This window comes from Vombatus ursinus, unplaced genomic scaffold, assembly GCF_900497805.2.
Source record: "Vombatus ursinus unplaced genomic scaffold, bare-nosed wombat genome assembly UNPS02005459.1, whole genome shotgun sequence".
Lineage (NCBI taxonomy): Eukaryota > Metazoa > Chordata > Mammalia > Diprotodontia > Vombatidae > Vombatus > Vombatus ursinus.
In genome coordinates, this window is record NW_020945237.1 from 2,967,077 (window position 1) to 2,993,702 (window position 26,626).

A 26,626-nucleotide genomic window follows, 5' to 3' on the forward strand; every position below is an offset into this window, starting at 1 on the left:
ATGTGAAGAGATCTAAAAAAAGATGGCTGGGACATTAGGCCAGCTCTTTGTGGTTGTGGAGCATGTGGCTACAGAGATGTAGCCAAGAGCTGCAAAAGAAGAAAAGGTTGGATGAGTTGCCATCCACACCACTGGATGAAGTAACTATCTCAATAAGATCATGAGGCCATTGAAACGTCAACGGTACTTTTTTACTTAGTTATTATTTTATCAAAATTAACATGCTGCACATGTCTAAACAAAATTTAATGTGTAATCTGATGTTTTGTTTTGCATTTTGGGAAGATCAAGGCTATGCTATCTGTCACTTAATAAGTTTCAGAATTAAGCATTTCTAATAAAAATGTATACCTATGTGTAAAAGAGTACTGAGCAATTATAACTAGAGGATGAGGTAATACAAAAAAAGGGTCACAATTAAATTTATTGTTCCTTTTCCTATTGTACCTTGGTAAGCCACTTACATTGATCCTCACTGTCCTAATTACTAGGGAAAAAAATTCAATAAAATTTCATTGTACTTTTCTAAACTAGAAATCCACTGAAGTCTCACTGAATTTATACTAAATTTCACCTTACAAATCAAATCAAAACCTATAAATTACTAACTTGAATAGAATAAGCAGTTTGCAATTCTGCCAAAGGTGGGAGGTGTTAGGTAATGTATCCTTCATTTTTTTTAAATTGTGCTAATTATTCTCTACTTTGGAAGAAGAAACCCAACAACAACAACCTAGATTCATTCAATAATGAATTTCACTTGCTTCAATTTGACAATTATTTTTATTGATCTTCAATACAATCAAGCTTGATTTGAATGCCATCTTAATGTTAAATTTTAATGTCTGTTAATGTGTTGTATCTTATCAGACTAATGGAAGACCTAATGGGGTAGTAAAGAGGAAAATTTCAGCTCATTAAATTCATTAGCTTGCTTTTAAACCAAAAAAGAAGCCATCTTTCATTTTGCAAATGGTTGATAAAAAGAAACCTCTCTCTTTTCCCAAAAAGTCATGCCTACCAAAGACCCCACAAATACCAACCCCCCCACACACCCATACACTCAGTTACAAAGTATCACAGCCCATTTTGAGAAGATCACTTGGACCAGGAAATCATTCTGTCATTAAGTAATACATAGTATCCTCCTCCTCAAGGTTGTAGATTGGGCAATGATTTGTGAGACCACCAGCAGGCTGTGTTCATAAAAACTAACCAACATTTATTAAGCACCCATTATTTGTAAAGTCCTCTAATGAGAGGCTGAAGGAGAAGCCAAAAATAGAGCAAGATCCCTACTTTCAAGGAGCTCATATCACTCTTGGAACTAACCATTTAGTTACAGAGAAAAAATTACTACATGTGAAAAAACAATGAACAAGAGAAGACAGCACAGAATTCAATGTTAACCCAAATGTTACAGAAAATGAACACCAACAGAGCAGGCTAGGTGGCACCATAGTGCACAGAGCACTGGGCCTGGAGTCTGGAAGACCTGAGTTCAAATTTGTCCTGAAGACATTAATTAGCTGTGTGACTTTGGGCAAGTAACTGAACTTCTTTGCCTCAGTTTCCTCAACTGTAAAATGGGGATAATAATAGTATCTACCTCACAGGGCTGATGTGAGGATCAAATGAAATAATATTTGTAAAAAATGCTTAGAGGGAAAAAAGTGCACAGCAGAGAACAAAAGAAAACCTAGAAGGAAGCAAAGAAAAGCTGAGTAGCTTTGAAAACAATGAGTAGTATTTATTATATAGTTTTTCTTGAAAGGGAAATTTGTTGTTTTATCTTGAATTATCTCATGTTCTGTTGTATACATGGAAATGTTCTTTTTCTTTTATTTTCTCATTTTGTATTTAAGTTTAAAATGAATTTTTAAAAATGATTAAAAAAAAAACAAGAAGAGTGCTTTGGGTAGCTAGATGGCTCAATGGATAGAGTTCCAGGTCTGGAGTCAGGAAGATGAGTTCAAATCCAGCTGCAGACACTGCTTGCTGTGTGACCCTGGGCCAGTCACTTCACCCTGTTTACCTCAGTTTCTTCATCTGTAAAATGAGCTAGAGAAGGAAATGAAAAACCTCTAGTATCTCTGCCAAGGAAATCCAAATAGGGTCATGAAGTGTCAGACACAACTGAAAAATGACTAAACAACAACAAAAAATGCTTAGCACAGCTCTTTTTCTGCTTTTAAAAACATTCATAGGTTTTACTCAACTAACAAAAGTGTCCAAGGTATAAAGAAGGTGAAGAAGCCCTGATTTATAGAGATTTCTGTTTTTAGTTTAATGACTTTCCCTATTTGCAGTTAAAGTCAGATGACCTCTTTAGTTTCTCTGCATCCTAGTACTCTCTGGCCATTACTAGTTATGTGACTTGGAGAAAGTCACAACCCCTGCATCCCTCAGTTTCCTCATTTGTAAAATGAGGATAATGCCCATGCTACCTACTACAGAGTCGTTGTGAGGTAAGTATGTTTGTAAACCATAAATGTCATAGAAATAGGAAATATTATTAAATTAGAGCTAAAGATATGGAAGGATTTCAATAGTTCCTAACTGGATGTTATCAGTCAGAGAATTTTATATTCATCCAATTAACAAATACTGAATTCTACGAGTAAGCCATCTCTATCCACAAATGGGCAGATTTCTACAAATATAAGGAACTCCCACTGATCCTAGCTCATCTTCCCCTATTACAATCAGGATTATGGTTCATTTGTAAGTTTCTTCCCTTCTTCTGGCTATGATTTTAGTCTTTACCCTATTTCTGGCTGTGATTAATACCTGTGATCTCTCTGCCCAACATTCAGTAGTAAATATTTCTTAAAGAGAATGGAGAAAGAATCAGCCTCTCATTAGTATCATTCTTATTTGTTATCATGCTTATTAGCACCCAGCACAGTGTCTCACTGCCAGGACGTACTTAATAAATGCTTGCTGAATGACTGATTAATTGATTACTCTCTCTGACCTCTGAGTTTCTAAGCAGACAAGGTCTTTGTCACCGTGACTTTAGAATGAAAGTATAAACAGAATTACAGAAGGACATTAACCAGCAACCTCATCAAAAAACCTGGCCAACAATGAAAGCTAATTCCAATTTCTGCTGTTGTTTAAAATTAATTGAGGCCAAAAAGTGTATTCACCACAGCACTACCAGTCAGTCGCTATTGCCTGGTGGGTGTACAACATATCATTCCTGACACAATGCATTAGAGCACTAAACCAAGAAATTCGTTTTTTTAAAGGATTATGCAAAATGCCACATCCTATACATTTAAAAATGGACACCTCTCAGTCAAAAGAGACCATGGGAATGAGAGAAGCCTAAAAGGGTAAACTAACTTCTTATTAGGACCATAAGAGAACAGTCAGTCGTCAAACTCACTCAAAAAACTCTCCAATGAGGCCTGAACCAGGTTAAAATGCAACTGGGAAATGTTTAACAAAATAAATAAAAATACAATACCCACAGATAATGTTAACTTGTGGATTTTTAAGTCGCTATGGTCCCCTTTCTATCTGAGTTTGACACTACTGCTTTAAGTGATTGACTTCAATGCTTTCTATGGGTAATTTTTCAGAAAAAAATTTTAATTTTAAAAGTTAGAATTTTAAATGCAACCAAGATTAGAAGGGAAGCAGAAAACTGGGAAAGAATTTTTACAACCAGTGTCTCTGATAAGCGTTTTTTGTTGTTGTTTAGTCGTTTTTCAGGTGTGTCTGACACTTCGTGACCCCATTTGGATTTCCTTCGCAGAGATACTAGAGGTTTTTCATTTCCTTCTCTAGTTCATTTTACAGATGAGGAAACTGAGGTAAACAGGGTGAAATGACTGGCCCAGGATCACACAGCAAGCAGTGTCTGCAGCTGGATTTGAATTCATCTTCCTGTAGAGAATTAAGTCAAATTTATAAGAATACAAGTCATTCTCCAATTGATAAATGGTCAAAGGACACGAACAGGACGTTTTCAGAGGAAGAAATCAAAGCTATCCATAGTCATATGAAAAAATGCTCTAAATCACTATTGAGTAGAGAAATGCAAATCAAAACAACTCCGAGGTACCACATCACACCTATCAGATTGGCCAACAGGAAAATGATAAATGTTGGAGAAGATGTGATAAAATTGGAACATTAATGCATTGTTGGTGGAGTTGTGAGCTGATCCAACCATTTTGGAGAACAATTTGGAACTTTACCCAAAGGGCTATAAAAATGTGCATATCCTTTGACCCAGCAATACCATGGATTATTATTCCCAGAACAAGAAGGGAACAGTGTGGTTGGGGTGGTCCACATAGTGACAGGCCAGATGGCAATAAGCCTGGGTAGAGCCTGGTTTTCTTTACAGAACCTAAAGCATGGTTTGAGGCAGGCTAGATAAAATAAGTTAGGCAGGTGATCAGGATAGATCAGCCACAGGGAGAAACTTCAAAGTTTTGGACTATCTGGGGGTTGAGGGTGTAGGGGAGGGCACATAGTACAGAAAAGAGAACTAGACTTAAAGTTACAGAAAATCTATGTTCAAATCTCGGTTCTTCTACTTTGTGACACTGAACAGGTCACAAACACTTTGATTTCCCTCACCTGTAAAATAAGAGGAAAGGCCTCCAAGGTCCTTTCCAGTTCTAAATCCAGAATCTTTACTTCCCTAACTTTAAACTAAAATTATGGAAGCAGGAAACACCAGAGTTTGCTTCAATAATGATCAGCTGCATTTTCCAGTTTACACTAACTAGAATCTTATGATCTGCCATCGGGGACTCAAAAATCCAGGACTCTGATGGTCATAGAAAATGGTGCTTCAGTTAGGATTCAAATTTGGGTCTTCTTGGCTCCCCAGTGTCATGACTATATTCACCCCTTCCTGTCCAGTTCCACTGCCACCACTTTAGCTCAAATCCTTGCCTAACTGAACCAATAGAGTAGACTCTTAATTGCCTTCCCTGGTTATAATGATTCTACAAAACAATAATGGAAAATTGACAGTGCTGATCATGTCCCTACACTGCTCCAAAATGGTTTTTGTTGTTTTTAGTTGTTTTTTTTTTTCAGTTGTGTCTGACTCTTTGTAACCCCATTTGGGATTTTCTTGGGAAAGATATTTGAATGGTTTGTCATTTCCTTCTCCAGCTCATCTGACATATAAGAAAACTGAGGCAAACAGGGTTAAATGACTTGCCCATGTTGACACAGCTATGAGTATCTGAGGCCACATTTGAACTCAGGTCTTCCTGACTCCAGGCCTTGTATTTTATCCGCTGTGCTACCTAGCTGCCCCCAAAAATATTTTATTGCTTATCAATTGCCAATAAAATAAGGAAGCCATTGGGCATCCAAGATCCTCATTGTTTTCCAAGTAAACCCTTATGTTCTCCTTCCCTCCATTCTCTTCTTTATATTGTCTCCTCCAACGTTCTGTCCTTCCTTGATCTCAACTAGTTGAAATTCCTCAGCTCCAATCAAACTCTGCTTTGAAGACTCGCCATTATCTCCTGGCAAGAATTCTCCTCTCTACATTGTTGGTACCTCTTGAAGCACCAATATCTTCTCTTAAGTGATCATAACAGATGTCATTCATATACCATGTTAAGCTCTGCATGTTCTCATCAGAGCCTAAAAATCCCTGTGAGATATTAATATCCTCATTCAATAGAGAAGTGGAATCTACTCAGCTATCAACAAATATTTACCAAGTACTTACTGTGTACCAGGCCACTGTCTGGTCATTGCTGAGCAAAGGGGGTACAAAGAAAAAGCAAAATGTGGCAATGTGCTCAGGGACTGCAGGAGCCTTGCTGATGTATCATCCTACAACTAGTAAGTGGGAGGGGCAAAATTTAAACACAGGTCTCTCCTTATTCCAATCTATCCACTATACCATGCAGCCTCTACTTATCTGTTGATATTTCTTATCTCACCTCTTGGATTATTCATTCCTTGCAGGCAGTGATTATGTCCCATTCATTCCTCCATTTTCTACAGTGCCCAGTGCAATACATCCTGCGTGCAGAGCTCTCTATTTTTTTGCTGAATGAATAAATGAATACATCTTTGAGCCATTCCAATAAGCTAAATATGATAGAAATTTGTAAGGCTATAATGTAACGCTGATGAAAGATGAGTATCCAAAAGAGGCATAAATTCCTTCCTCCAAATAAATAGATTCTCTATTTAGTTTCATATCAAATCAACAAATATTTAGTTGGAGATAAGTGGAAAATAATTATTTTCTTTTCACAATGTCCATTAAACACCAACTGGAGATAGATTTTCCAGCCTGTTAAAGGCAGTGACAGTTGCATACACCGTCAGATGTGGTCACTCCATCTGCTGGTTTTTCTTAAGGAGGGCTCATGTAGCGAGGAAGGCACATAGGTGGGTTCATAACTGGAAATGATTGCAATATAAAAACAAAAAGGTATTAATAAAAGATATTTTAAAAATAAAAGCCTAGGAGAATTGGCAATAATGTGGTGAATGAAGAAAACATTACTGTTAAATCAATCAGTTGCTAAATAAAGCAATAAGCATTTAATAAGCATCTACTATATGCCTGCCACTGCGCTAGGCACTGAAACTACGAAGATAAAAATTAAATGTAGTGCAGAGGACATATTAAAATTATGTCCACAACTACAGCATCAGCTGTATTATCCATATGATGAAGTCTTAGTGCTCCATCAAATCTGGGGCCTTAACAGTGAGTGCCATATACTCAACATATCATTAGTAAGGGTAAGGAAATCTCCAAATGAAGCCATAAAAATTCCCATATAAGTATGCAACCTTCATTTCACAAATAATTCACAATGCAATAGAAACTAGAGATACTAGGTATCATGGGAGACTTAAAGTAGAAAAATTCAGTTATTGACTCTAGAGAGTTCACAAACTAGGAAGAAAGTCATTCTTATACCAGCATTAGAAATGACCCAGTGTATCTCGGAAAAAGGCTCTTAATTGATAAAGATTAGGCTAGAGGACTATAATTGCTATCAGTGATTATGTCATTTTTGAACCCCAGCATGGAGATTCATAGCATTCTCCTCATCCATCCTTTTGAAGAAAATACATGATCTATAATCCAAGAGTATTTGGGGGCAAATGAATCTGCAACCTGAACGACTCCAAATTTTCTCTAAACAACAGACTAGGCATCTTGATCATCTAAATTCCTTTGAAAATGAAAATGTCAGTAGCTAGACTGTGGTAGGCTGCAGTACTGTACTACTTTGTCTTAAGATAAATGACCCTGCTAAAGTTTGCTGCCAACATTTCCATTATACTTAATAAGCACGGCCCATTCTTTATTAGAACATTCATCTACCATCCCTGTTTATGGATTGCTCAATTCCTCCCTCTCCAAAGCATTCAATTTCTCTCTTTCTTCTTCCAAATTCTTCCCTTCTAAGTATTTCTCATTTTGCCTAAATGAGTACTCTATCTCTACTACAGAGTTTTATTTCCTCTCCTTCCTAACTCTCTGCAAGCAGACTTCTGTCATCTTAGCACTGAAATGGATCCATTATTGCCAGTGTCCTCCCTGAACTATACACATTTCTTCATTCTCATCTTCTTATTTGTTTAATGCTGTGGATCACTCTTTTCTTTAGTTTCTGGTCTTCCTGTGTTTATTAAATTGTGTCTGACCTTTTGTGATCCCATTTGGGGTTTGTTTGTTTTTTTGGTAAAAAATACTAAAGTAGTTTGCCATTTCCTTCTCCAGCTCATTTCCCAGATAAGGAAATTGAGGCAAATAGGGTGAAGTGACTTGCCAGGGTCACACAGATAGCAAGTGTCTGAGGCCATATATGAACTTAGGAAAATGAGTCTTCTTGACTCCAGGCCGGGCATTCTATCCACTGCACCACCTAGCTGCCCTTATTAAATTCTATTCCTTGATAATTTCTTTTTTTTTTCTTTTCCTTCTAGTTAAATTCAACAAACACATATCAAGTGCCTACTGTACGCAGAGCATTATGTTAGGTGTTGGTAGAGATATAATATTTACATAATCAATCAATTACGCAAGTATTTACTGTGCTAGGCTCAGGGGATACAAAGTCCTGTCCTCAAACACCTTATATTTTATTGAGACATTAGGATAATTAATATAATTATAGAACATTAAGATAATTAAATATTGGATATTTGAGGTAAATAAATATTGGATATGTGAGGTGAGGCAGAGTAAAGAGTCAAGGATAACTCTCGGGGTTGCAAACTTGGGAGACAAGAAGGATGGTAGCGTCCTTGGAGAAGAAACGGGAAGGTTGGGGAAGGGGGAATTATGTGGATAAAAGTTGGCATGGCTTGGAAAGGCTAACAAATGAAGTGGAGGCTTGGTTCTGAGCAAGATAATGCAAGCACTCACTTTCCAGAGCCTAGGGCTTCAGGGGAAGAATCTATATTCTGGTGGGTAGGGCATGAGAAAGATGGCAGAAATGCAAGTGCCTAGGTTTGGAAATGTCCGTTTGGGACTCAGCTTAAGTGCCAACTACAAAATTACTTTGTATATATTTCCTATTGAATTCCTTGTGGATGTGTGTATTGTATTTTCTTGGTAGAATTTATAAGTTCCTCGAGGTCAAGGACTATGTTTCTTTTCTTGTCTTATATCCCAGTGTCTGGCAAAGAGTAGGTGATTAACAAATTCTTGGAAAATTGGATTAAATTGAATTGAATTTCATAGTGAGGAGAAGGTTGGCAAAGCATCCCATTCACATGAATGGACAGTAGCTCAAGAGATCAAGCCAACCACCAGGTTTCACGTATGGCAAGTATGCACAGATGGTCCAAGGAATAGCATGGTAACCAGGTCCTGAATGATACCTCTGGTAAGAAGAAGGAGACACATAGAAGAAATCTGATCCATCAGAAATATCCATGCATCCAAGCAGCAGAAAGAATAATTTTGGGGCAGCAAGGTGGAGCAGTGGATAGAGCACTGGCCCTTGAGTCAGGAGAACTTGAGTTCAAATTCAGCCTCAGACCCATGATACTCACTAGCTGTGTGACCCTGGGCAAGTTATTTAACCCTTACTGCCTCACCAAAAAAAAAAAAAAAAAGAATAATTTTCAAAAACAACTTGTTTCTAAACTTGTAAAAATAGCCACACTGATGCAGAGGAAGATAATATAAATTGTGCCAATGAAATTAATACAAGTTAGCACACAACTATCACGAGATTATGGTATAAGGCAGAATTTTATGCTCATACTCATGTGAGGTGAATACTAGAGTGAATCAGACATTCAGAGAAAGAAGACCTGAATCAACAAAAAGATTCACTCATTCCAATTCCTAAATCTTGGTTGAGCAGAAGCCAATGATTGTTACAGGCCTGGGATTAGCTGCCTTCACAACATTAAGACTGATACAGAGGAGTCTACCTACTGAAACAAACCCGGGAACTCTATGAACACAATTACAAAACACTTTTCACATAAAGTCAGATCTAAATAATTGGAAAAACATCAGTTGCTCATGGGTCGGCCGAGCTAAGATAATAAAAATGACAATTTCACCTATGCTAATTTACTTATTCAGAGCCATACAAATCAAACTACCAAAAATTATTTTATAGAGCTAGAAAAAATAATAACAAGATTCATCTGGAAGAACAAAAGGTGCAGAATATCAAGGGAACTAATGAAAAGAAGTGCTAAGGAACATGGCCTAGCCATACTAGATCTTAAATTGTATTATAAACCAGCAATCATCAAAACTACTTGGTACTGGCTAAGAAATACAGTGGTGGATCAGTGGAATAGGTTAGGTACATGAGACACAGTAGTCAATGACTATAGTAATCTACTATTTGATAAATCCTAAGACCCAAGCTTCTGGGATAAGAACTCACTATTTGACAAAAACTGCTGGGAAAACTGGAAAAGAGGATGGCAGAAACTAGGCATAGACCAAAATCTTACACTATACACCAAAATAAAGTCAAAGTGTTCATGATTTAGATATGAAAGCTAATACTATAAGCAACGTGGGAGAGCAAGGAATAGTGTACCTGTCAGATTTATGGAGAATAGAAGTTTTATTACTAAATAAGAGATAGAGAACATTATGAAATGCAAAATGGATAATTTTGATTACATTAAATTGAAAAGTTTTTGAACAAACAAAGGCAATGCAACGAAGATAAGGAGGGAAGCAGAAAACTGGGAAAGAATTTTTACAACTAATGTCTCTGATAAGGGCTTCATTTCTAAAATACATAGAGAACTAAGTCAAATTTATAAGAATACAAGTCATTCCCCAATTGATAAATGGTCAAAGGACACGAACAGGACATTTTCAGAGGAAGAAATTAAAGCTATCTATAGTCATATGAAAAAATGCTCTAAATCACTATTAATTAGAGAAATGCAAATCAAAGCAACTCTGAGGTACCACATCACACCTATCAGATTGGCCAACATGACAAAATAGGAAAATGATCAATGTTGGAGAAGATGTGGGAAAATTGGAACATTAATGCATTGTTGGTAGAGTTGTGAGCTGATCCAATCATCCTGAAGAACAATTTGAAACTATGCCTAAAGGGCTATAAAAATGTGCATACCCTTTGACCCAGCAATAGCACTTCTAGTGCTGTATCCCAAAGAGATCATAAAAATGGAAAAAGGACCCACATGTACAAAAATATTTATAGCAGCTCTTTCTGTGGTGGCAAACAATTGGAAATTGAGGGGATGCCCATCAATTGGGGAATGGCTGAGCAAGTTTTGGTATATGAATGTAATGGAATACTACTGTGCTATAAGAAATAATGAGCAAGCGGACTTGAGAAAAACCTGGAAAGACTTACATGGACTGATGTTGAGTGAAGTGAGCAGAACCAGGAGAACATTGTACATGGTAATGGCTATGTTGTGCAGTGACTGACTTTGATAGCCTTAGCTCTTCTCAGCAATGCAAGGATCTAAAACATCTCCAAAGTCTCATGATGGAAAATGCTATTGACATCCAGAGAAAGAATGATGGAGTTTGAATGCAGATAGAAGCATACTATTTGCTCTTCTTTTCCTTCTGTTCTATTTTGTATCTTCTTTCTTGTGGTTCCTTTTATTGGTTCTAACTCTTCTTTACAACATGAGTAATGTGAAAATATGTTTAATAGGAATGTATATGTAGAGTCTATATCAGATTGTGCACCGTCTTGGGGACAAAAGTAGGGAGGGAGAGGGAGAAAATTTAGAACTCAAAAACTTATGGAAGTGAATGTTAAATACTAAAAATAAATTAATTAATTGAAAAAAGAAACCTAAAAAATTCACAAAAACAGACTGCTGCAGAGGCAGTAACTTCCATCTTGGTACCACCTGCTCTTCCCTAATAGTGTAGCTGACTGCTGTTCAAATAAGTTTTTTTATTATTCTTTTATCTCTCAATATACATAACTCAAAATCAGAGTGATACTGCCCATTTTATTGGCAAGCATCCTGTGATTCATTTAAAAAAAAAGTAAACAAACTTAAAACTGATGAGAATTTTTGTCCACATGATCTTGAAAATTATTTATCCAGAATTCAGCAATTCCTTAAAGATGATTACTGATTGCTCTGTATTGCTTCTCTCCTAAGCATGAGAATAATTTGCAAGAAAAAGGAATCTTATTAGTTTTTCACTCATTTATTATTTAACCAATGTGTGAAGCAATGCTATGTCATAAGTTATACTCATAACACTACGTCATAAAATCTCTGAAAACGGTATTGCTGAAGGCAGATTAGACAAAGCACATCTCATGGAGTACATTTATCATTGACACCAGAGGCAGAATGAGACGTGTGCACCTCGGGCAAGATTTATATAACTGCAGTGTGCCACTGCCCCCCATTAGAAAACTGGACCCTCCACATGTTACTATCCATCAGAACCATCACTGAAAACATGCAACCTACCGCAGAATAAATACTTACATGTCCTAGACTACGGAATTTTCAGGCACTGAAAATGTGTACAGTATTAAATAGCATCCTTCATGAGTTTCCCCCAAATCACCACTTAAGGGGCTGTCTATCTTGCCAACCCCAGTATCAGCTCTGTTTGACCCTTACCCTGTTTCATGGAATTATTTTATTACAGATGCAGATATCTTTTTTGATAAAGAAGTTTCCCTCTTGCTTTCCCCCCCTTAACCCCAGCCACTGAGAGAACCTTGCAAAGAAAAAAAATGCTTTTGCAGTATGGTTCTTATTTCTTTCACAGTTTAAAAAATAATTCTCAGTGTGTGATAGTTAATTGTATTAGTTATTGGGGGCATGGGGTGGGATTAACCTGATTAATTTTGCACTCCAAAGTTATTAACTACCTTTCTGTATGTAATTCACAAAGGAAATGAATGAATTTAATCCTCCTGTTAAAATACAAAAAGAACAAGAATAATCCCCCTGTTTTACTATTTTAAAATTGATTATCTGCTTAACGATGCTTATGCCAGAATGGAACTCATAACTGCTACTTCAGTAAAGGGTATTTTTGATGTTCCTAGTATAATATAGTCCTCTTTTAAGGGGACTTAAATTGGGTTTTAAAATACACTCTATATTAGAACATGACATAAAAACATGTCCACTCCATCCCCTGGTAACTACCATCAATTCAACCATACTGAATACACAACATTTCCTCTTCAAAGAGATCTACCAGAAGTCAAATCTAGCATATCCCAGATATTCAAGATAATTTATAAAAGAAACTTTACACCTGTCTTATTTTTTAAGCTGAAATATTTCAAATTGAACCACTGATTTCCAGAATAAGACAATAGATTAGGTATTTTGATGATATCTGTTTCTTAAAGATTAAACATCAGGTCACTCAATTTTAAAGGAATAATTTTTAGAGGGAGAGAAAATTCTAATCTTCAAAAAAGACTCTTCATCCGTAAAAGATATTCCATACATAGGATGAAGCAGCCAGAGCCATTGTAGGAGCTATTAACATCCATCACAATAATTACCTGCATTTTAAAGGTCTCTGTTCTCTAATAAGAGACAATAGTCTCCTGTATCAATAATTTCATGCACTCTGAGGGGAATTTGCAATTATTTATTTCTTTGATTTATTAAAAGACTACACATTTTCCAAAAGTCTCTGGATACTCATAAAAAGTATTAAAATGCACCATAAAATTAAGTAATAGGAGCAAAACCCCTTGGAAGCAACCTAGTATGATCATATCTATTGGGAAATTAGTAAATTACATAAATAATAAATATTTTAAGAATTCACTTCGACAAGCTCTGTCAAGCAATCCAATAACCTAACCTTTCATTCATTCTGTATATTGTTTTTCAGCAGTACAGCCCAAGGAAATAGGCATTTCCCTCCTAATTCAATTTCTTCTATCCCAAAAAAAAGCTTCTAAGGGATTTTGCAACTCCTCCTACATTGTTTATATCTTTTAAAAAAAAACCTAGTTTACAAAAAAAGTAACATGATAAAATTGTTTGAACTATTGCTGGCATCCTGAAGAAAAGTGAATAAATCCCAATGAGTAATAAAACAATTTTAATGAACGGGAAAGCACACAATGGGAAATAAGGAACAAAATAAAAATTTGGGGAAATATTTTCAAAGAACATTTTAAACTCAGACATAATTTAATGTTTGTTTTTGAAGTACACTTTTACTGACTCTAAAAGTTCTTAAGATAGACTTCAAAATAAAAATCTAAATGAAAGCTATTAATACTCCTATCACAATTATAAAAATATGCATATGTTGCATCTTGCTAAAAATGTGCTTCTCAAAATTTTTCAGCTGCCACTTCATAGTTCTAACTCGACAACTCTACTCCTAATATGAAGAGATGATTAAAAGATGGCCTGAGAGTCTACTGGAAAAGAGTTTTTTTTAACAAGGAAGGCGTCCATTCCCTTTTGGGATCAGATCGTGCTCTACAGGTCATGATTGTGCAGCTCATGGAGAAGCCTACATTGAAGAACAACTCCTTTTAAGTTTACACTGACCCTTTTTTGTTATAACTAATTGGACTGGATGTCATTCGTTCATTCACTCATGCAACAAGTATTATAAATGCCTACTGTGTGTACAGGAACTCGGGACAGACAAAAACATTCCCTGCCCTCAGAAAGCTTATATTTCACAGAGGAAAATGATGCAATTTGACATAATCTGCGAGATCAGATAATAGAAGGCCAGGGTTTTAGAGCTGGGAGTCCATTAGAGGTCACCTGGTCTCACCCCCTCATTTTAGAGATGAGGAAACTGAAGCCCACAGAGGTTAAGTCACACAGGTATTAAATGGCAGAGCTGAGATTTGAACCCAGGTCCTCTGACTCCAAAATCAATGCTATTTTCCACGATGTCTGACCTAACCTGGCCATTAAAATAAATACAGAACATATCTGGGCAATGCAGTACTAGCAGATGGAACAATCAGGAGCGATTTTATGCAACACGTCACTGAGATATGAAGGAACACAAAGATGCCAAGAGGTGAAGACGAGGAAAGACAGCATTTTCATCAAGCAGTGAGGCTGGGCAAAAGCGCGGAGGTGAGAGACAATGTCATATACAGCTAGTAAAACAGTTTGGCTGAAACCGAGTGGGAAGCCACATGTGGCATGTCTGGAAAGAAGGTGGACTGGGCACGGAATGAGAAGGGGCTTCAATTACTTAAATAGTTGATACTCAAAATCTCATTTTGGATTTATTTATAACCGTCACAAAGAATAAAAAAAAAAAAAGAAAAAAACAACAACAACTTTGCTAGCCAGAGCTAAGAGCAAGCAATCAGATGGATTTGGCAGAGTTTCATCTCCCTTAATTCTCAGAGATGATAAAGATCATTGAATTGGTAGGAAAGAGGGGCAGCTAGGTGGCACAGTGGATAGAGCACTGGCCCTGAAGTCAGGAGGACCTGAGTTCAAATCCGGCCTCAGACCAAACACTTGAAAGTTACTAGCTGTGTGACCCAGGGCAAGTCACTTAACCCCAATTGCCAGAGAAAAAAAAAAGAAATGGTAGAAAAGAACAGAGGAAGAAGGAAGCCAGGAAATAAAGTCTGGTTAATTACAGCCCCTGGGTTAATTACAATATATTGAAGATTATCACATGTTTAGAAAAAAAGAAGAGTCTCAAAGGAAGCAAAATATGCCAAAAATAAGCTGGATTTTAAAAAATCTCTATTGATATACTGACCCCAGTTTCCTCAGGTTTTAAAAATAATTACTAAAGTTCACACTAGGAATGTACTGCCATCATACTTAAATTTAAAAATAGGGGATTTTTTTAAAGGCTAGTAGAAAAAAGAGGAGAGCATCTTGATCAATGCAGTTTTAGAAAAGTGAATTCTAATAGAGTCCATATTTAAGTCTCAAAGTACAGATGAGCAATATAGGGATCTGACTGTACAGTTGTCTTTGGTTATAGAAGGGAATCAGTGATTTATTTCTAGGAGACCAACGATTCTTCCTCCATCCTCAGAAAGCAGAATTTCTGAAAACTAATTTCAATCAAGGATTTAAAGACCTAGATCCAGAAGTGATAAGAGTAGAGGAGTTTTCATATAACCTTTACACCTACCTTGGGGATAGCGACAATCATCTCCATCAGGTAGGCCCAATAGGAGGAAGGAGTTGGGGGGGGGGGGAAGAATTGGCTTTTCATAAGAAGCTTTTTTCAACCCCTTCTTATTTCAAGTGCCTTTCTTCTTTTAATTATTTCCAATTTATCCAATATAACTTATTTGTACTTCTATTTTGCTTGTCATCCCACCTGTTAGATTATAAGCCCCTTAAGGACAAGGACTGTCCTTTGCTTCTAGTTTTAGCACAGTGCCTGGCAGGTAGAAAGTGAATAATAAATATTTATTAACTGATTTATCATTTCACAGATATCTATTACCAGATACACATAGAGAGATGACAATGATGATAATACAACAATGACATTTATAAAGAGAGAAATATGGCTAGGACCACAAAGAACATTGAAACATGCATCACCTGGCCCACTTCAGACTCTTCTTGGCTAAACAGAAAGTTGCATTATGAAAAAGTGGTTCAGATGGTACTCTTCTATCCCAACAAATATGATTCTATTTTAACATAGAACAGTGTTTCGCCCAGTTTGATAGAACAGGGCTGGTTCCACATTTTGCCTTATAGCCCACAGTAATACAATTTTGCCAAGAGACACAGAACAAATTCTTCTGAATTTGCCAGTTTTAATTTGTCATTATTTACAATCTTACAAATAAATAAGAGCTTGTATCACAATTGTGCATTCAGTTAACACTTCAATTGTGAGTCTAGGATGCTGTCCTTTTGGTAATGGCATTTATAGACAGTGTTTGGTCTCAGATTGTAACACTAAACTTTTTTACTCTTGTCTATGTTACCGATATTTGGCACAACAAATGAATTTTTTTTCAAATGGCATTCTATCAATCACTGTATCAATTAGTCAGCAAAATGAAAAATAAAAAAATAGAAGCCCATTCTCTAGAAAACTTACCAGAAATATTCGTTCAAGTTGATCCTGAATGTCTTTCATTCCTGGAAAAGCAGCAACTCCTTGAATCATTTCAACAAAGATGCAGCCGACTCCCCTACAAAGGGAAATATAGATACAGATACAAATGTCAGGAAATCCTATTTAAAATGCAAAGTTTGGAAACAGACTCTAAAATCCCAACGCTATCAAATTATTTTTATTATATACTGTATATGAGTTATTCATTTTTCATGATATTATAAATTGAGAAACAGCAGACTATATATATATATGTATATATGTGTGTATATGTATATATGTGTGTCTGTGTGTGTGTATGTATGTGTGTGTATATATATTTTTATCTCATAGGTCCAATGAGCTCAGTTGAACCAAGATGATACAAGAATTTCCAGAAACTCTTATCTACTTAAGCTGGCAGAGGTAATCAAAGAGTGTTATTCCTAATGGAGATTTCTCATGGTGTTGTGTCTTCCCAGGGTGTTTGAGAGTGTATTACTGTGGTTTCAAAAATCATGCTCAAAGCACTTACTCAAAAGTGATTTAATGCACAAGAAAAAGGAATGAACAAAAACTGATTAGGTATATAAACATTTCCGTAGGAAGCTCTGTAACAAAGAAAACTGATTTACTTTCAGAGAGCAGGCCAACAGCTCCATCCAGAATAGAAGGAAGCACCATCTTACGGTCATTTCTCCTCAGCTTTCTATCTTCCATTAATCTTATTGCCATGTTCTCTCTTGATGCATTTATATTAAGTTGCTTGACCAGATAAAGTAGTTCATTGAAAAAGAATTCACTCACTTAGGCACTCACTGTAGTTATAATATGTAACCTTATTCCAGTAAATGCTTGCTTCATCTCTCTTGCTTTTGATGAGAATCTGAATAATTATACCATTATTGCCCATTTATCCTAAATTTCTTAAGCATGAGAATTGATTATAACGCTTCACTATAAAGCTGTCACTGAAGTTCATGACATCATTTTATGAAAACCACTTCACAATGCATTTAGATCTCTAATAAACTATTCCTATCACTGTGTCTTACACGACAGAGTGGATAGTTGCTGAAAAAACAAACAAATCAACTAGATCCCTTCTGAATGCAAATTTCCCAAAGTTAATAAATAAGTTATTCAGAAACTCACAAATCGCCATTCACAAAGTAGTATTCAGAACCCAATTCCGGGGCAGCTAGGTGGCACAGTGGATAGGGCACTGGCCCTGGATTCAGGAGGACCTGAGCTCAAATCCGGCCTCAGACACATCACACTTACTAGCTGTGTAACTCTGGGCAAGTCTCTTAACCCCATTGCCTAGCCGAAAAAAAACAAAAAACAAAAAACAAACAAACAAACAAAAGAACCCAATTCCCTCACCCAGGCATTCCAGGGTTCCAGTTCTAGGGCCTTTGTAAATCAAAATTCTCTATAAATTATAAAGCATGAACTCCAACCAATGTATTTACTTTTAATAGTCAACCAGAGGAGACACAACTCACAACAAAGGCACTTAATTAAATACCAATGCAACAGAAGTAACAATAGAATGTTGTCCAAAAAAAATACCTGAAACTCACTCTCTAATAAATGTCTATAATTCCATGAGAAGAGTAAATCTGCATAGGAAGAGTATGTACAGTATCCATCTATGAGGAATTTGTACGGCCAGAATGTATGTGGCACCTGTTTGAAGGGGTACACACACAAGGAACAGGGGTGACCTGAGCTTAGGTACTGAGGGGCAATTCATGACTCTTAATCACCTCTATCAAATATCGTCACCATCCACCTAAGATCGTTAATACATTTCCATCCTGGAGGGAGGGCAATGGATGTTTCAACCTCCATCTGTGTATCCCTCAGGTGCTAGCTGCAGAGGAACCTGTTATACTGTACTCTACCTACTGGTGAGTGCTCAGATTAGTTCTCAACAGAGAAGATGAATGCTCTTCATAATCAGGCCTCTTAGCTAATGACTTTGAAGCTCATCTTCTCATCCAAGAGGTATCAGAAGCTAACAAAATCAGAGATTAAACTCAGGCTGGCTCTGAATTTTCTCTGTACTCTTGACTCCATTAAACTCTTGACTCTTCTGTTGATTCTCTGTTCTCTATTGTTTCACTGTAATATCTCAATGTCTCACTGTAATATCTCAATCTAACTTAAGGCAAAAAAAAATTAACTCTAGATTTATTTTTAGCGCTTCTTTGGAGGAAGAATGGAGGCATGGATTATAAATGATTGAGTTGAAAGTGGAAGACCATAGATGTCTATTTATTTCGTAACTCCTTAGGCCACATGGTGCTCTATATTTAAACAAAAAGATTTTTTCATGGGATTATTTTACACTTTTATGTCCTGATTTATAAAAATACAAATATCTGAATCTAAAAACAATTCACATTAGTTCAAAAGTCTCATCATACTACCTCCTACCTTCAACCAATTATCTCTAGAAATCTACTTCCTCAAAAAGAAGAAAAATTGAGTGAACCAATGGTGCAGAAATGCTTTTAACCTCCTCCCATCATGCCTCTGTTCTATACAAACAGAAATGGTTGTGCTAGCTTATATTTATGAAAAATTATTTTTGTAGAATTTTTCAAATATCCGATATGATAACCTGGTGGCTGACTAGATGATCTGAATACTTTGTTCACAGGGAACCATGAAACAGATACAAATACAAAAAGGCCCTCACCCCTCTTTCCAGAGTGATGGAATGATAGAGAAGGGGAAAGAGGTTTCTGAGAATCACAAAATTATTAGACTATTTATGCACATTAATTTACTGAAATCACTCTTAATATGTGATCTTTGTCCAAAGGCGACTCTAGGAAATAGACCATATCTATATTGCACAAAGTGGCACAGTAGATAGAACTCAATTTAGAGTCAAGAAGACATGAATTCAAATCTTCTCTCAAACATTTACTTGCTATATAATCCTGGACAAGACACTTAACCTCTCTGTGTGTCAATTTCCTCATCTGTAAAACAAGGATAATAAAAGTGCCTAGTTCATAGGGATGCTCTGAGGATAAAATGAGATAATATTTTGTAAAGTATTTGGCAAATTTTATTGTACTTTATAAATGCAAGGTATTATCATTCTTCTTATTATTAATGATACCACAATAAATGAAATCAGAAGACATCAATAAGTAACATGTAAACTAAAGAATGGCTCAAAGATTCTCATTGAAGAGATGAGTTGGTGGAGTTATTTTTATCATGTGTCCAAAGGCAAGAAAAAGCATAATTTCATTGAGTATTAGGTCATGTGACTTTGTAATATTTCACAATCAAATGAACAAGTGGAAAGATAATCACAGCTGGTGTTCCAACATATTACGCAGAAGATAAAGATATGATGCATGAAAAAACCCTTTATATGGTCATCCAAACTAAGTCAATACATAGAATGATACTTGGTGATTTAACTGAGAATGTGAATGATGACAAGGACAACAAAAGATATTCTGAAAAATATATCAGGGTGAAGAAAGAAAAGGTGGTAATCATCCACACAAAATCAATTTCCTCGGGCAAGGAAAGTACTAACTACATAAAAAAAATGAAATTGACTAAGTCTCATACTAATAATAACAATAATAAAAATAATGATAATAATAATAACAGCTACACTGTTCCTACTATGTTCCAGGCACAATACTAAACACTTTACAATATTATTTCATTTAGTCAAACATAAGATATTTTATGAATATGTGAAGGATCTATGATTCCCATCAACATGGGATACGTATCCCAATAGCAGAGGCAACAAAAACTTATGACGGTAAATCTTTGGCAGTTGAATGAAACACATAGATGTCAGTAAGTGGCTCACTCAGGATCACAAAACAATAGCAGTTGTCACAGGTACTGGAACCCGTATGGTTTTTCCCTCTAATCCCAGCACTGTATTCTCTATGCCTCATGCCTCAGGGAAAAAAAAAACAAAAACAAAAACAAAACACTGAACACACAGAGAACACCTAGTTACTGAAATAGTGTTTTTTTTTCTTTTCTTTCTTTCACTATTTTTTTTTTTAAATAATGAGCTGCTTCTGTGTACTCAGATCATCAACTAGTTAGGGCAAGGGTCAACATTAATTCCAAAAGAAAAGTATAAAAAAGATACTTTATGTAATTACAGCAACTCTTAGCTAATTTCTTTCAACAAACTAGTGGTCTGGCGAGCCAAGTACTTCACAAACCTTAAAATTCTATAGATATGTGAGATATATGTAAGACTTGTATGAACTGATGCAAAGTGAAATAAGCAGAACCAGAAGAACATTGTACAGAGTAACAGCAATATTGTACGATAATCAACCGTGAATGACTTAGCTATTCTCAGCAATACAATGATTCAAGATAATTCCAAAGGACTTAGGATAAAAAAATGCTATCCACCTCCACAGAATGAACTAACGCAGTCTGTAGGGTAAGAAAGATTTCCATACCCAATTGAGTGTGTATGTTATTCCTTTCTTAAGTCAAATCCTATGAGAATAAGATTCACTCATTCCCTCTCACCTTCCCCCATTTCCCCTCTACTGTAAGAGCCTTTTCTGTTTTTTTTTGTGAGATAATTTACCCCATTCTACCTTTCCCTTTCTCCTTCTCCTAGTATAATCCTCTCTCACCCCTTAATTTTATTCTCCAGATACGACCCCTTCATCTTCAACTCACCCTGTGCCCTCTATCTATTTATCTATCCATCCATCCATCTATCTATCCATACATACATACATATAATTTTTTCCCTCCAACTACCCTAATACTGACAAAGGTCTCATGAGTTACAAATATCATTTTTCCATGCAGAAATATAAACAGCTCAACCTTAATAAGTCTCTTATGATTTCTCTTGCCTGTTTACCTCTTCATGTTCCACTTGAGTCTTGTATTGGAAAGTCAAATTTTCTATTCAGCTCTGGTCTTTTCATCAAGAATGCTTGACAGTCCTCTATCTTACTGAATGACCATTTTTTTCCCCTGAAGAATTATACTCAGTTTCACTGGGTAGGTGATTCTTGGTTGTAATCCTATCTCCTTTGCCCTCCAGAATATTATATTCCATGCCCTGCGGTCCCTTAATGTAGAAGCTGCTAAATCTTGGGTTATCCTGATTGTGTTTCCACAATACTTGAATTGCTTCTTTCTGGCTGCTTGTAATATTTTCTCCTTCACCTGGAAACTCTGGAATTTGGCTACAATATTCCTAGGAGTTTTCCTTTGGGGATCTCTTTTAGGAGGAGATCAGTGGATTCTTTCAATTTCTATTTTGCCCTCTGGTTCTAAGATATCAGGGCAGTTTTCCTGGAACATTTCTTGAAAGATGATGTCTAGGCTCTTTTTTTGATCATGGCTTTCAGATAGTCCGATAATTTTTAAATTCTCTCTCCTGGATCTATTTTCCAGGTCAGTTGTTTTTCCAATGAGATATTTCACATTGTTTTCTAATTTTTCATTCTTTTGGATTTATTTTACAGTGTCTTGATTTCTCATAAAGTCACCAGCTTCCAATTGCTCTATTCTAATTTTTAAGGAAGCATTTTCTTCAGTAATCTTTTGGACTTCCTTTTCCATTTGGCCAATTTTACTTTTTAGGGCATTCTTCTCCTCATTGCCTTTTTGGACCTCTTTTGCCATTTGGGTTAGGCTATTTTTTAAGGTATTATTTTCTTCAGTATTTTTTTGGGGTCTCCTTTAGCAAGCTGTTAACTTGCTTTTCATGATTTTCTTGCATCACTCTCATTTCTCTTCCCAGTTTTTTCTCTACTTCTCTTACTTGCTTCTCAAAATCCCTTTTGAGCTCTTCCAAGGCCTGGAACTGATTCATATTTTTCTTGGAAGTTTTGAATGTAGGAGCTTTGCCTTTGTTGTCCTCTTCTGGTTGCGTGTTTTGATCTACTTTGTCACCAAAGTAGGATAATATAGTCTGACTCTTTTTGTGCTGCTTACTCATGACCCCAACCAATTACTTGAATTTTAAACTCTTTGTTAAGGTAAGAGTCTGTTTCCAACGTGGAGAATGTACTGTCCCAAGTTTCAGGGGTTTGTACAGCTGTTTTCAGAGATACTTTTACAGACCTAAAAATTTTCAATTCTTCCAGGGTGCTATGATAAGGGGCGAGGTGCTTCCTCTCCACCACCACACCAGCGCTCCTCCTTGCCCCAGAACCGCCCTTCAGAACTGTGACCCAGATCCAAGCACAGGCAAAGCAAGAGTTTCCTGCTTCAGCACTGGCAAAGAGATCCTTGCAATCCCCCTCTGATCAGCCACTCGATTCCCCCTCAGTCTATGGGCCGGAAGCTCAGGAGGCAGCTGCTGCCCTGGGGGTGGCTGAGACCTAGCTCCTTCTCTCACTGCAGTCATAGACTTTTCCCACTGACCTTCTAAGTTGTCTTTGGTGTTCATGGGTTGAGAAGTCTGGAAACCACCACGGTTGCCCGCGATTCAGTCCTCTGAGGCCTGCTCCAGGGTCACTGTGGCGCACCCAGGCCAAACTGCGCTCCTCTCCCTGCCTGGCACAATACACCTTTCCGATCAGCCATCCAGGTTGTCTTGGGCTGGAAATTTGCTTTACTCCATTTTTTTGTGGGTTCTGCTGCTTTAGAATTTGTTTAGAGCCATTTTTATACGTATTTGGAGGGGTTTGAGGGAGAGCTCAGGCAAGTCACTGCTTTTCCTCCACCATCTTGGCTCCGCCCCAAGATGTTTATGAACTAATGCAGTCTGAATGCAGACTGAAGCATATTAAAAAAAAACAACTTTATTTTTCTTTTTAGTCTGTGTTCCCTTTTGCAACATGGCTAAAACAGAAATATGTTTTTCAAGACTGTATTGTATAATCTATATCAAAGTACTTGTTTTCTCAAGGAGGGAAAAGATGAGTGAATTTGGAACTCAAAAATTATGAAAAATGAATGTTAAAATTATTTTTAGATGTAAGTGAGAAAAATCAGATAAAAGCATTCTAAAAAAAAATGAGGGAAAATTTTTAAAGAACTAAAATGATCTCAGAGAGCACTTTTACCAGTAACATCACTACCAACAAAATGACTATGTAAACACATCAGCACCTACTGACTCACATCTTCTTTCTTTCTCATCTTTGCAGAGGCTTTTTGAGAACTGTTTAGGTACACTTGGAGAGTAGCTTTAATGAAAACACAAAAAAGGAGGGAGCAAACTGATTTTTGAAATAACTTTTCATCAGACCACACCTTCCCAGCCCCAAAGTTGACAAAGAAGGAGAAACAATACAAAATTCTATCAAAAGAAAAAGATTAATACTAATATTACACTCTGCATTTTTCGATTAAATCCACCAGAAGCAATTTTATTTAATTCTAATACTAATCTAATATCCAAAAATTTTATAGCTTCAAGAAAGTCATCCAAACTGACATACTGCCCATGCCCCCCAATTTGACTCTCAAGATAACAATACATAAAAAATACAATTGTGTTTAATATTCAAGAAGAGTTCAGTAACTAAGTCACCAACTCTTACCCTCCATAAGCAAACAAGTGTAACTCCTCCCTTCCAAGGATATCTTGTCGTTTCTCATGGGTGGGGAGGCAACGGTTTAAAAGAAGAGTTAAGTTTGGTTATAAGACTGAGTATCACCCTTCAGCATCTCCCAAAGAAAAGCCCTTTTGTTTTCTATTACCTACCTTTATAAAGGGTTTTCCCCAGAAGTCTAGAGAAAGCTTGAGAGAAAAACATTATTTCCTAATATTTTCAGTTTTACTAAGAAAAAAAGTTTTAAAATATCCTTTCACAATCTTTTTTGTTTGTTTTATATTTATTTATTTTAAATCTATTTGACCATGAGAACAAGATATGGGTTTAAACATTCTCTTCCAAGTGTCCTCCATATGTCTGTGTGTATGTGTGTGTGAAATATATAAATCACATAAGACTCTAGAAAAGATTGTGGTTGTGGAAATAGTTTTGTTTAATGATCAGCTTAGAAACAACATTTGTTTGCCAGTTTGGAGGATGCCTTGAAGAGGGATGCCTTGTCAAGATGGGCTGTTCCATAGGCTATTATCAGAAGATCCCATCCTAACTGCACACAACAGTAGACCTCTAGAAAGTCTCAGGAGTGACATCCAAACCCATTTGAAAGAAAGCGTTTCAACTATCCACAGTGTGGGGAAAGGGTCTTACAAAAACAGAAGGCAGGCCATAGTACAGCTGCAGGCCATATTTTACTGACCTCAGGCTAAATTATGGTGCGTAGTTGGATAGTAAATACCTTGAATTAATGGAGGAGCGTATATAGGCACCTATGTGGAGCCTTGGGCGAACTTGGGAGTCAGAAAGACCTGAGTTCAAATCCTTCCTCAGATATTTACTAGGTGTATGACCCTGGGAAAGTCACTTAACCTCTCTTAGCCTTAGTTTCCTCCTATGTAAGATGGATATAATAATAACACCTACTTCAGAAGGTTGTTATGAAGATTAAAATGGAATAACATGAAAAATGCCTTGCAAACCTTGAAGTGAGATATAAATGTTATCTATTTACATATATGCATATATTACATGTGTAATATATTACACCTAGATTTCATGTATACATGTATTTATATGTGTATAAATATGTATGTATGTATGTAAAAATCAGTCTCACCAATGAACAAGTGGCTGAGTATAGAACTGAATGAAAGGAAGAAATCAAGCTGGATCATTTTTGAAAAATTGTGTTGCCTTCTCAGTGAATCAATTATGGTGTCTCAAAAGCCTATGCTCTTGACACAATATTCTTCCCATGTTATTTTATTTTATGTCTGTGATTCATGGAACACTACAATCTTAAAATAATTGAAATTTTCACCACAAGAAAGATAATAGAGACTTTGCAAGGAGTGCATAACAAATCATTATAAGCAAGGAATTACAACACAGAAAAGGTCTTAAAGCATGCCATCAAAGAAATACATCAATAAAGATAGGGAAATAAAGGGTCTGATCACAAAGCAAAAATGATAGACAACCCATGTACTCCACTGGAATCTTTATGATGTCAACTGGAATCTTTACGATGTCAAGCAAAAGAAAGTGAAGAAATCTTTTATGGCACTGTACTGATGACCTGTGAACAAATATTTAGGAGGAATACAGATGTGTCACATGGTTAGTAAGCAAGAATGGGTTGAGATCTGTATCAGGGGAGGTAATGTCCACATTGACAAGCTGATGGATTCTTTTCATTATTTGTGCACAAATCTTGTGATGCTATGAGACTCTTCATTAAGGTACAGGCAAACCAAATTGCAGTGGGAAGATATATGGCAGATATAAATAGGCTGCAGCAGTCAGCCAGTCAACAACAAAGTAGATAATGGCAAAAATGGAGACAGGACCTAGATATAAAAAATCCTGCCAATCTAATTATAAGAAAAAGGAAGAAATTATTTTTCAGATTGATTAGCAAGTATTCATGCCCAAAGGAGGGAGAAAATCATAAAAAACTGACAATTTTTATCATATCAAATTAAGTTGTATTTGCATAAACAAATGCAATGTAATTAAGATTAGAAGACAGTTAACTGGCCAAAAAAAAATTCTTGGCAGCAAAGTCTTCTGATAAAAGTCTCATTTCTAAGATACATAAGAAAAGATTAAAATTTGTAAGAATAAGAGTCATTCTCCAAGGGATGAATGGTCTAAGGATATGAATAAGCATTTCTCAAAGAAATAAACCCAAGTTATTTATGACCATATGAAAAATGTGCTCTAAATCACTAATAATTAGAGAAATGAAAATTAAAATAATTCTGAGGTTTCAAACTCATACCCATCAGACTGGTAAAGTCAATAGAAAGAGAAAAAAGGGAAGAAAGGGAGGGAGGGAGGGACGGAAGGAAGGAAGAAAGGAAGGAAGGAAAGAGTTTGGAAGGGGTACAGGAAAATAGAGACACTGATGCACTGTTGGTGAAGCTATGTCCATTCTGGAAAAAAAGTTAGAACTACATCTTTCAACTGTGAAAGTTCTTTGACCCCCAAATACCTTTATTGGGCCTACACCCAAAAAAAAAATCAGAGAGAGAGAGAGAGACAGAGACAGAGA

The 26,626-nt window shown here is 36.3% G+C and overlaps 1 protein-coding gene across 4 annotated transcripts in view; it reads right to left on the reverse strand.

The window, feature by feature from the left end:
- CDK14 (cyclin dependent kinase 14) overlaps nt 1-26,626 on the reverse strand; it is a 664,870-nt gene that overhangs the window by 229,412 nt on the left and 408,832 nt on the right. For all 4 annotated transcript variants that reach the window (XM_027847911.1, XM_027847912.1, XM_027847913.1 and 1 more), the window contains one exon: nt 16,520-16,613. In XM_027847911.1, coding sequence (XP_027703712.1) covers nt 16,520-16,613 — 94 coding nt within the window. The remainder of the gene's footprint in view (nt 1-16,519; nt 16,614-26,626) is intronic.